Source organism: Apium graveolens, chromosome 4 (assembly GCF_009905375.1).
Source record: "Apium graveolens cultivar Ventura chromosome 4, ASM990537v1, whole genome shotgun sequence".
NCBI lineage: Eukaryota > Viridiplantae > Streptophyta > Magnoliopsida > Apiales > Apiaceae > Apium > Apium graveolens.
In genome coordinates, this window is record NC_133650.1 from 282,682,073 (window position 1) to 282,692,890 (window position 10,818).

Below are 10,818 nucleotides of genomic sequence, written 5' to 3' on the forward strand. Positions count from 1 at the left end.
TTCCAATAGAATTGGCCGCCGCGCTAGCTTATTTCTCCTGGCATACTAGCAGCAAAAAAGATAAACACAAACTCTAATCAAATAATTACACAAAAATAAAATGAGAAGTCAGTGTTTAAAAACATATGCGAGTTTAGATCTAAAGTGTAAAAACAAGTACTTTAAATCTGTATCTTGAGATGTCTCATTTTCCCGCACCGCTTGTACTTGACATTATTTATAATAAAGTAAAATGAAGTGAGGAATTACCTATGTACTATGTATAGGAGATACGCGATATGTTCGAGGGTGGTATAATCGTAACCGTTTCAATTGAGAAGTGCACAAAATCTTTTTGACGAAGATAATTGTCATTTTTCTAATGCAGCCACTTTAACAAGAAAGAACACTTGCTCGTTTAGTAATGTTAGTTGATAATGAGTGTAAAGCAGGGGTACAATAATTTATTTAAATAATTTTATAAAAATCATAATAATATAAGTGTGAGGTCAAAAAATCTAATTTTTACTCAGAAAATCCCACCCAAACTATTGATTACAATATTTGTGTTATGAATATGATAAAAATATTATAATTATTATACGATTTCAAAAATTTATTATTTCATTAAAATATACTATTGAATCATATGAGAAATAGGAATGTTGAGTTGAAATCAATATAAGAATTGTAATTAAAAATGGGTAAAATAACAAATATAATATTAGAAGTAATATATAAGTAAAAACAAATTATACCATTAGAGTTATAATGAAATTCAAAAAGGGTGAAATGAAAAGTTGATAAAATCAAACACGTATAATATATTTAATTAGCAATATGCGAATTAAAAACACAAATGTTAAAGCCAAAAGCGTGAAATAAAAATAGAACCAAATTTCATAGAAGAAAATATAAGGAAACAAAAATAAAACTAAACTTAGTAAAATCATAAGCATGTAGAAGTATAAGATAAAAAAATAAACCAAACCTAATAGAATTATAATACATATAGAAAAGTAGAAGAAGAATAAATGATGTAATCAAAAGTTTAATAAAATTTAAAGACATACAAAAGTATAGTTATAAGATATACATAATTGAATAACTGAAACCAAAAATTGGAGGTACCAAAAACTCGTGAAAACAAAATTAATAGTACCATTTGAAAAAGGGTAACGCTTAATAATAAAGCTTATTAAATATACTAACTTTAGTCATATATTTTATAAATTATTAAAATAAGTAAGTTTATTACTTTATATATTTTGTTTTTCTTAATATTTCATTACAATTTATTTATTTTATATTTTTTAATATATAATGACCAAAATACACATTTTTTGAACATTATTGTCCAAAATGCCTATTTAAAACAAGGGCCCACTAAAAGAAACTAAAGCTATAAATTACCGATTTAATAGAAAGTGGCTCAATTCGATGGAATTCAGGCGTATTTCATATTTACGGTGAAAACGGTAAAATTTTCCGCATAGTCAAACAAAAAAGTTACACCACCTGGTCATATTTAAAAAAGGTTTTATTAAATCCGTCATATATAATGATAAATACGGCCGCCCCTTTTGATTCCGTTGAATTTAGCCAAAAAGGGTGGGAAAAAACCCGCCATTTTTAAGTTTTTAGAAATAACTTTTGACGGATTCAGGTCGTATTTATATTTTAGAAAAAGTGGGAAAATTCCCGTTTGTATTTGAATTTTATATTGAAAAGGAGGGAATATAGAACCATGCTTTGCAGCTAATTAAAAGCTACTTCCATTAATATTCCAGTTTATTCTACTTTAGGGGGTTAGGGTTAAGGCCTATATTTTGTAAACTTTTGTTTCCTATAAATTTTAGAGAAAAACAAAATCTACAATCACAATTGACATAATCCGGTCGTATTAGAATTTACAATGAAGAACCGTTCTATTTAAAAAAAACTAAAATCCATCTATTTTATTATTTACGAGGATACTGCGTCGTATTTAGCCTTACTTTAACCATGCGTAGCAGTCATATTTACCGTGCAAATTTTTGACTATTATGAGTCTATTTTTCATTATGACGGTATGTTGTCGTATTTAGCCTTGCCATAACAAAGAGCTGCAGTCATATTTAGCTGTGCAAGTTAATGATTGTTTTTTGCTGAAATTAACCGAGAATTTACTAACCCTAACCCTGATGCTTCTCCCTTTCCTTTTCTCGTGGTCGCAAAAAACCCTCATTTCACCGTGATCTCTCCTTGTTTCCTCCGTTTGGTCCATTTTTTATCCATGTAATCCTCTTAAACCTTCAAGTAAGTAATTTTTTTATTTTTGTTATTAATTTTTTACTTAAATTTTATGTTGACTATTTTTAATTTTCATTAGTGCAATTTTTATGTGATTGCTTTTTTGAATTATTCAATTACTTTAATTTTGATTTAATAATTTCATTATATCAAATTATATGTCTTTATAGATAGCATTCGATCGTAGTTGGATTAATCGTAAGGAAGAATATAAAGTAAGTGTTGATAGTTTCGTTAAATTTGCTAAAGAACATCTTAAACCCGAAGATAATGGTCCTGTAAGATGTCCATGCAAAGATCCTGTGAATTAATACTATAAAGTTCCTACTAGAGTGAAACTTGATTTGTATCAGTGGGGTATCATGCAATGGTATATTTGGAAACTTCATCAATTCCAACAAGCTCCGTGAGAGTATGGCACGTGAATATTTTAACTTTTCCCTTCTTTGGTGGACAAACCTCCAGCAATAGTTCAACATCACGTTTCCTTTGGTTGGCCAGAGATAATGGTGCATCCTGAGAATTCCCGTCTTCCGTTGCACGCTCCACGACCTCCTAAATTACATAAGAACCAAGGATATACGACTCAATTATTTAACACAATATTCCGTTAATGCAAATGAGAAAAATTAAAATTTTAGGCTACATTATGCTTAAACATGTAAATACACGGGGATGATGATATATCGATAAAATTCAAGAAAGCAAAAAAAACACAAAAAGTAAAATTTCATAATATATTAATCTGTAGACTCAGTTCTTGAACCTGATAATTTTAACAATATAAGTGAATGTACAAGTGAATGGATTTAATAATTTCACATGCCACAACTTACTAATTAACAATAGAGAGGTAAAAATATAGCTGATGTATTTAAAAAGATAGAGGTAGTATTTATGCCCACAATTCCCAGATAGTATAATGTCAACAAAAACAGGGCTTATAGCAGCCGCACAGAGGTAGTATTTAGAAAATGAATTTGAGGTAGATGGTAAATAAGAAGTACTAGAGATGTTTGGGCTACTATTGTAAAAATTCATTGCTGTTGCCATTACTTCTAAATTTAAAATTCATAACTTAATAACAAACAATAATATGTAATTTTACAACCAAAAAAAGGTAACAAAAAAAAGTTGTAGAATATATATATATATATAATATATTAAAACATTAAAATCGAGAAGAAAAATAAACTATAGAACAAGAACCTGTTTCTCTATAAAAACTAAGGAACAAATTCACTAAAGTGGATGTTTCCATTATAATAATAGGAAACCTGTATTTATTGCATGGAACAATAATAGAACTAGTGCCACCGGTTAAAAAGCCAATAATTACATACTCTGATGTCCAGTCAGTACTGATGCAATAGGTGATGTTGTTGCGACTACAACTATAAACAAATGATTTACATGAGACTATTTGTTTGTGCAGGCACAATGCACATCACCTTCCCTAGAAAAATAGTTCATATTGAGAAGGGCTTCCTCCATCCCTATAAATGTAAACATCTACATGCACATCTCTTTTCTGATATTTACTTATCTTGTTTCCACTACACTGAAACCTGTACAGTTGAATTTCACTTTGTTGTGTATTTCGTGGATGATATAAATATTTTTAATTAGAAAGGAATATTTAAAAATTTGATGTCTAATAGAAATCAATATTAAAATTGAAAAATTAAACACGACCATTACAATAATTTTCAATTGAAACATATTTTTTGTAAAATAACTAAAATATTAAATTAAGCCATGTCATCTTCCTCGCTTTCACTTTCTTCATCAATAATCATGTCTTCATCATGATTTTGTTCTTCATTGTACTCATTCGTAGAATTGTCATTTTCAATAAATCTCAAATCAATAAAAAAATTTGAAAGATCATGAATCATCACGGGCTCGACATGAGATGATGAAGCATTTGAAACCTCATTTTGCAAGGCATCTTCACTAGATGTAAAATTCCTTTTAGATTTCACTTCTTCATTAACAAAATGACTTTTTGTTGTTAAAATCGTGTACCATGGTGATCTTGGATTTAAAATATGCCTCGCATAATATACTTGATAAGCTTGACTAGCTAACACGAACACATGTTCCGCATTTAATGTTGATCGAACATCCACCGTTATCATCCTATTTCTATCCACCTTGACATGCTTTGTATGATCAAACCAATGATATTTAAATAATATAACTTTATACCCATTACGGTAATGAAGCTCAATATTTCTTCAAGTCGATCATAATTATTTTCAAAACTCCCCTCATATGAAGATCCTACATATAAATGAGTAAATTCCTTAGGTACAAGCAATACATTAATATAACAAATGAGAGAACAATAGATACAAAATAATTAAGTATCGTATATTTCTTACCAATGACAAGCACACCCGAATTTGGTGAAGTGCGTTCATTAGAATTTGCACAAACAAATTTGTAACCATTAAAGTTGCAACCATTTTAAATATCCACATCGCGCATCGGACCTTTTATTAAATCCTTAAAAATAAATTGAGTTGTGGATCATCCGCTACCTAAATATATATATATATATATATATATATATATATAAGTGCATTATAATTATAATATTTGAGGACAATAAAAAACATTTATATGTATGTGTTTAGACACAAACCATTCTTTCAAACCAATTTGTGAATCAATCTTTTTGAAATCTTTGTTTTGCTGCATCATTAAACTCTGGGTATTTTCTATGTACCAACTTGTTAAATTCACTAAAAACAAATAATAGTCATTACAATAAAATAAATCAAAGTAAAAAAATATCATAGATTTGTTAAAGACCTTACCCCAAGTACTTTGCAACCTCCGCTGTGTTGATAAGAACAAAATATTTGATGAGTCTATCTTCATCGACCGTCAAGATTCTATGCCCTTTTCTTTCAATGGACTTAGCCGGATACGTGTAAACTTCTAACCAGTGAGGATCATTACATGTTTTGGGTGCCTCGTAATGACGCAATCGATTGTGCATTGTTTCAACTTTGGATTCAAAATATAGAGAACAAAAGTGCACACATTCCTCCTGGATATAACGTTCAGCCATTGACCCCTCCGGATGTGCTTTGCTTCTAACTTTCGTCTTCAATCCATGTAAAAATCTTTGAAAAGGGTACATCCTTCGATATGTAACAGGGCCACCCAACTTACACTCGGTGGCCAAATGTGGCAAGTGCTCCATCGGGTCAAAGAAACTGGGAGTAAAGATGGTTTCAAACATAGACATTATCCTCACAATATCTTTCTCCATTTTTAACAAATCGGAGTATTTCAAGGTAGATGAGCACAGATCTTGGAAGAAGTTAGACAATTCAATAATGGCATCAGCCACTTGCCTCGGTAATAAGTTACGACAAACAATAGGCAATAATTTTTGCATGAAAAAATGACAATCATGCGATTTCATACCACGAATAGTATGTTTTTCGAAATTCACACACCTAGATATATTTGAAACGTAACCATCCGGAAGTTTAAGTGTTGAAATCCACTCAAACAAATTATCAACTTGTTCCCTCAAGAGCGCATATGGAGCATGTGGCATTATGTCTCTATCTTGAACCCACAACTCACGTCGAATACCAAGTTCCTCACAATCATACCTTGATTTTAAGTTATCTTTGGTCTTATTCTTGTCAGCTAATATCGTGTAGAATATGTTTTCAAAAACATTCTTTTTAGTATGCATGACATCAATATTGTGACGAAGATCAAGTGTCTCCCAATACGGTAGCTCAAAAAATGGAGAATTATCAGTCCAATTATGAGTAACACCATAGTCCCGAGGTCTTCTTTTTGTTAACTTTCTTGGAGGAGGAAATTGTATAAGATCACATACAATCTTTGCCCTTCCACCTGAATGTCGAGCTGTGACAGAACGAACCTCTCTCTTTCCAAACATTGTGCTACTCCTCAATGGATCACCCGGTTCTAAAAAATATCGAGCAGTGCCAAAGAAAGAAGGCTTACCACCATTCCTCAGTTGAAAGCCTTTGATATCACCACTACATACATGACAAGACAACTTACCCTTATTCGACCATCTACTTAAAATCGCAAGTGCTGGAAAGTCGCTAATAGTCCACATTAGTGCAGCCCTCATCTGAAAATTTGTGCGTGATGACCTATCATATGTTTCCAATCCTGTATGCCATAATAGCTTCAATTCATCAATTAATGGTCGGAGGTAAATATGTAGGTCTTTTGTAGGATCATTATGACCGGGAACAATGAGAGGCATAAACATATATGGAGCTTTGATGCACATAGATGGTGGAAGGTTGTAAATAACAACCACAACGGGCCATGCGGTATAATCCCTGGCAAGTGGATCACGAAATGGGTCAAATCCATCACTAGAAAGGCCAAGTCTGATATTTCGTGCCTCTTTTGCAAATCTCGTAAATCTAGCATCAAATGCTTTCCATTCATCTCCATCTGCCGGGTGAGATAACTGACCATCAACTATGACTCTATCATGGTGCCACGTCATACACTTAGCAGTCTGCTCAGACATGTACAAACGTTTTAGTCTCGGTATAAGTGTAAAGTATCGCAAGATCTTTCTTGGAATTAGCTTCTTTTGGTTATCCTTTCAGTCCTTATATCGACCTTTGTGACATATGTCACAACATGTCTTTTTATATTTTCCTTGTAAAATAACATGCAATCAGTCTCGCAAGCATCAATCTTTTCATATCCCATAGTCAAACCACTTATCATCTTTTTCACATCATAATATGTCTCAGGTAGATTGTGTTTCTCCGGCAATACTGACCCAATAAGTTCAAGTAACTCATCAAAGCCCTTATTACTACAACCATGCTTGTTCTTGAAATATAACAACATATTTACGAATGACAAAGTGGTAGAATATGGACAATTTGGATAAAGAGGTTCAGAAGCACCATATAACATCTCATAAAAAAATTTTGCTATTGTATTCAGTTCCTCCTCACCATTCCCGAAATTTCCATGTGCATCTGCAAAGTCTCGAAGCATTTCATGTCATCATATATATCATCATCTCTAGGATCATTATTAGCCAAACTAGTCTCGACTTCAACCCTGGACCTACGCTTTTCTCCATGAAAAACCCATTTAGTATATAATTCCATAATGTCATGTCGATTCAAATCATAAGTTACATTGTCGGGTAATTTACGCCATGTATTTCCACACTCATTACATGGGCATCTTATCCTCCCCATTGAATCAACTTCCCCTTTCATAGCAAAATTGATGAAATTTTGTACACCATGTTTGTACTCCTCGGTTATATTATTCCTTGCATCAAACCTACGATGCATCCAACTTCGATCGGATGCCATATACAATTATCATATTTTGATTAATTAGTTATTATAGATAAGAACTAACATCAATAAACAACTTAATTAAATTAATATTTCATTAGTATGATTGATACAATCATTATATAACTCAATGTCTGATTATCTTAACATACTAAAAATAAGTAATAATCACATTAATTTAGCCACAATTGACAAAATTAACACAATTGACATATAAAAAAAATTAACAATATTAACACAATTGACATATATGAATACAAGAATTACAAGTATATGTATGAAAAATTTGAAACAATACTTACTTGGACATGAATGCTTTTAAAATTGAAGATTAAGAAATTAAAGGAGATGGGAAAAAATGGTGAAAGAAGAAAAAGGAGGCCACTGGAAAGAAAGGATACTAACAGTAGGGTCTCTAAATGTGTTACCCAAATACAACAGAAAACGATTGAAAATGAACATCGGGTATATTCAACCAGATACGGTTGAAAACGAACAGCGTGTATATCCAACCAGATACGGTTGAATTTAAAATCCGCTGAATTTATTCATTTTTATGGGAAGTTTCCCGTGAATAAAAAATTGTTCATACTAAATTCAACCGGAAATCGTTGAATAAGATTTCCGTTGATTTTATCCGGTTGAATTTATTTTTTTGGTGGGAACTTTCTCGCTCACCCAAAAATTGGTTGTTCTAAATTCAACCGGTTTTGGTTGACTATAAAGTAGTTGAATTTATTCAGTTGAATTTAACTTTTGGGGGGAAATTTCCCGCCCAGGGAAAAATGGCAACACTAAATTCAACGGGTTCTGGTTGAATTTAAAACCGGTTGAATTTAATCGGTTGAATTTAGTGACAGTAGAATTTTTTTGGTTGAATTTTAACGCAGGTCAAAGCTCTAACAACATTGAATACAAATTCAACCATATATGGTTGAGTTTAGGTTCGGTTGAATTCAACCGATTGAATTTAACCCCATTTTCTAGTTGTGTGAATTTAGTTTAAAATGGAGTTCTTTTATAATATGAATTTATTGGAAACATTATGGGCTTGATTTAAATTCATAAATATATAAAATAATAAATGTTTGTTCTTTTTGATAATACTACAAATACACAACACATGCTAGGGCCTTTTTTCAAGACAAGACAAAGGGCTTTGGCTCTTTTATCTCTATATCTCTGTTTTTCTCTACTTTTTAATAGATATGTAAACAGCTCCTTTTATAGATCTAAGCTACAATAACTTACATCATTGCTTACCTATATTATATTTAATATAATAGCCTACTATGTTGACTTCATAATCTTCTTAATTTCACTGTACACAGTGTTACATATATGCATCCAGTCAATCTTCTCTGAACTTGTGCAGATTACCATTTTTTAAGGTATTCATTAAAGAATACCTAGAAGACCAGCTGCTGCTTCTTTGCATTTCTTGATATACTTGAAAGTCATTATTTCAGATGTAGGTATTCCAGAATTCTATTTACAGCTTTATTATATATCACAGCCTTGCGTGAACTTTGGAGCTTAGCACTTCATTTGGACAACAAGTCTTCTTCATTTAATTTACACATACTTGACCAGCCCCTTGCATGTATGTAGATAATATTAGTATATCCGTTAATCACCAATAAACTCCTATAAAAAATTCTATCCCCTAGAGAGTTTGATAAATCATGAAAAATGCCTTGTTATTTTAACTCCGACACTATTTTAACATCGTCTTCTCTGCATCTAAAAGGGCTGCTTCAGCGGATGATGAGGACTCGTATGAAGTGAGTACTACATTCATTTCCATACTCCAGTCCTCGTAAATTATGTTTGTTACTATTGGAATTTGAGCATGCATCATATGGACCATTTTTTTCTACGATAATTTATAAACCAAGCTCTTATGTCACTTGTTGGAAACATGTATGATCTCTAAAATATATTTTAAGCTTAAAACAGAATATAAGATAATACTAACACTAATAAACTCTTTTACTTCACACATAAGATCGCGTTACAACTCGTACAACCTTTTATAAGTCAACTTCAAGCTACAACTTGATTAACTTCAAAACAAGACTGCAGCCTCTATTTTTTTCTCTCTGAACTTCAGCTCTCTTTCCTCTCTGTAATGTTTTCTTTCTGGTATGTTGTACACTATGTGAGCTTCTATCTCTTCACTTTAGTGTTTCTCACACAAAAGCTTCAGCTCTTTCTTTTTCTCTTATTTTCACTTTGATGTGTGTTTTCTTTTTGGTATGTACTCTTCAAGCTTGCTGTTAGGTTCTATTTATAGACTCGCAAATGATTGCCTCGCCGCATATGTAATGTATTAGGTTACCTAATTGCTTTCATCATCTTATTTATTATAATAGCCTACATATTGGAATATTAAGCTTCTAGATGTTAATTTCCTTTTCAACCTCCTTATTTCCTTAATTCCACATATGACCAGCTGCTGCTGCAATTCTTATAATGTACATACTCTTCCATAAAACTTCCTTCATTTAAGGAACATTATCTATCCACATCTATATTCACCTGATCACATGAAAGCTTTTGTTTCATTATATTTATATTATTTATACGCTTCCAGAATTCTCCTTGTTGTTTTATTTTTTTATTGTTCATTTTATTGCTAGCAGCTGCAACTCCAGGTTGTCATTAAGTTTGTTTCCTGGCTGTTGCTTTATTTTTTTTGCTTTATCTATATTTAACCTAGATGTTATTAATAATGCAAGATGTTATTACTAATGCAAATTCTAAGGAGTTTGAAATTCTAACACTCCCCTTCAAACTCGAATTTGCATTTCGAGTTTATATTTCGCTTTATTAAAGACTCCCCACTTGAACGACTTTATGAGTATATCATCTAGAATTTCTTCAGTCTTGTGGTGTACTCGTGCCATAATTTTATGATGCACTTGTACTCGACTTTTCTCTCTTTCTCCGCTTGCATTTAAACAAAGCACCAAATAATCAAAAGTTATTTGTGCCACACTTGTTGCTTCATAGATTTTATCACAAATCGCCAATTTTCTTGGCACTTCACCTGAAATATTAAAATTGTTACAGTTACAATTATTATTAATTGACACTGTATTTTGCAATATTTTTCCAAATGACTCGTATCATCATCATGATGTACTTCATTCCTTTTCACCATTTTTAAAGGGAGAACATGCTCGCCGGTATT

At 31.6% G+C, this 10,818-nt stretch overlaps 1 protein-coding gene across 1 annotated transcript; it reads right to left on the reverse strand.

Moving 5' to 3' along the window:
• Window positions 1–5,092: 5,092 nt before the first annotated feature.
• Window positions 5,093–7,637, reverse strand: LOC141719736 (uncharacterized). Its single transcript, XM_074522113.1, has 3 exons — window positions 7,266–7,637; window positions 6,919–7,137; window positions 5,093–6,811 (listed from the first exon to the last, which is right to left on the reverse strand). Exons 1-3 carry the CDS (start codon window positions 7,635–7,637, stop codon window positions 5,093–5,095), a joined length of 2,310 nt encoding a protein of 769 aa, XP_074378214.1.
• Window positions 7,638–10,818: the final 3,181 nt, after the last annotated feature.

Excerpts from the sequence above, each read along its gene's own strand:
- LOC141719736 (XM_074522113.1), bottom strand. The coding sequence starts at position 7,637 with ATGGCATCCGATCGAAGTTGGATGCATCGTAGGTTTGATGCAAGGAAT. Across the intron at positions 7,138-7,265 it reads ACATGGAAATTTCGGGAATG|AACAAGCATGGTTGTAGTAA; the intron begins GTGAGGAGGAAC and ends TTATATTTCAAG. Across the intron at positions 6,812-6,918 it reads TTGTGACATATGTCACAAAG|ACTGCTAAGTGTATGACGTG; the intron begins GTCGATATAAGG and ends ATGTCTGAGCAG.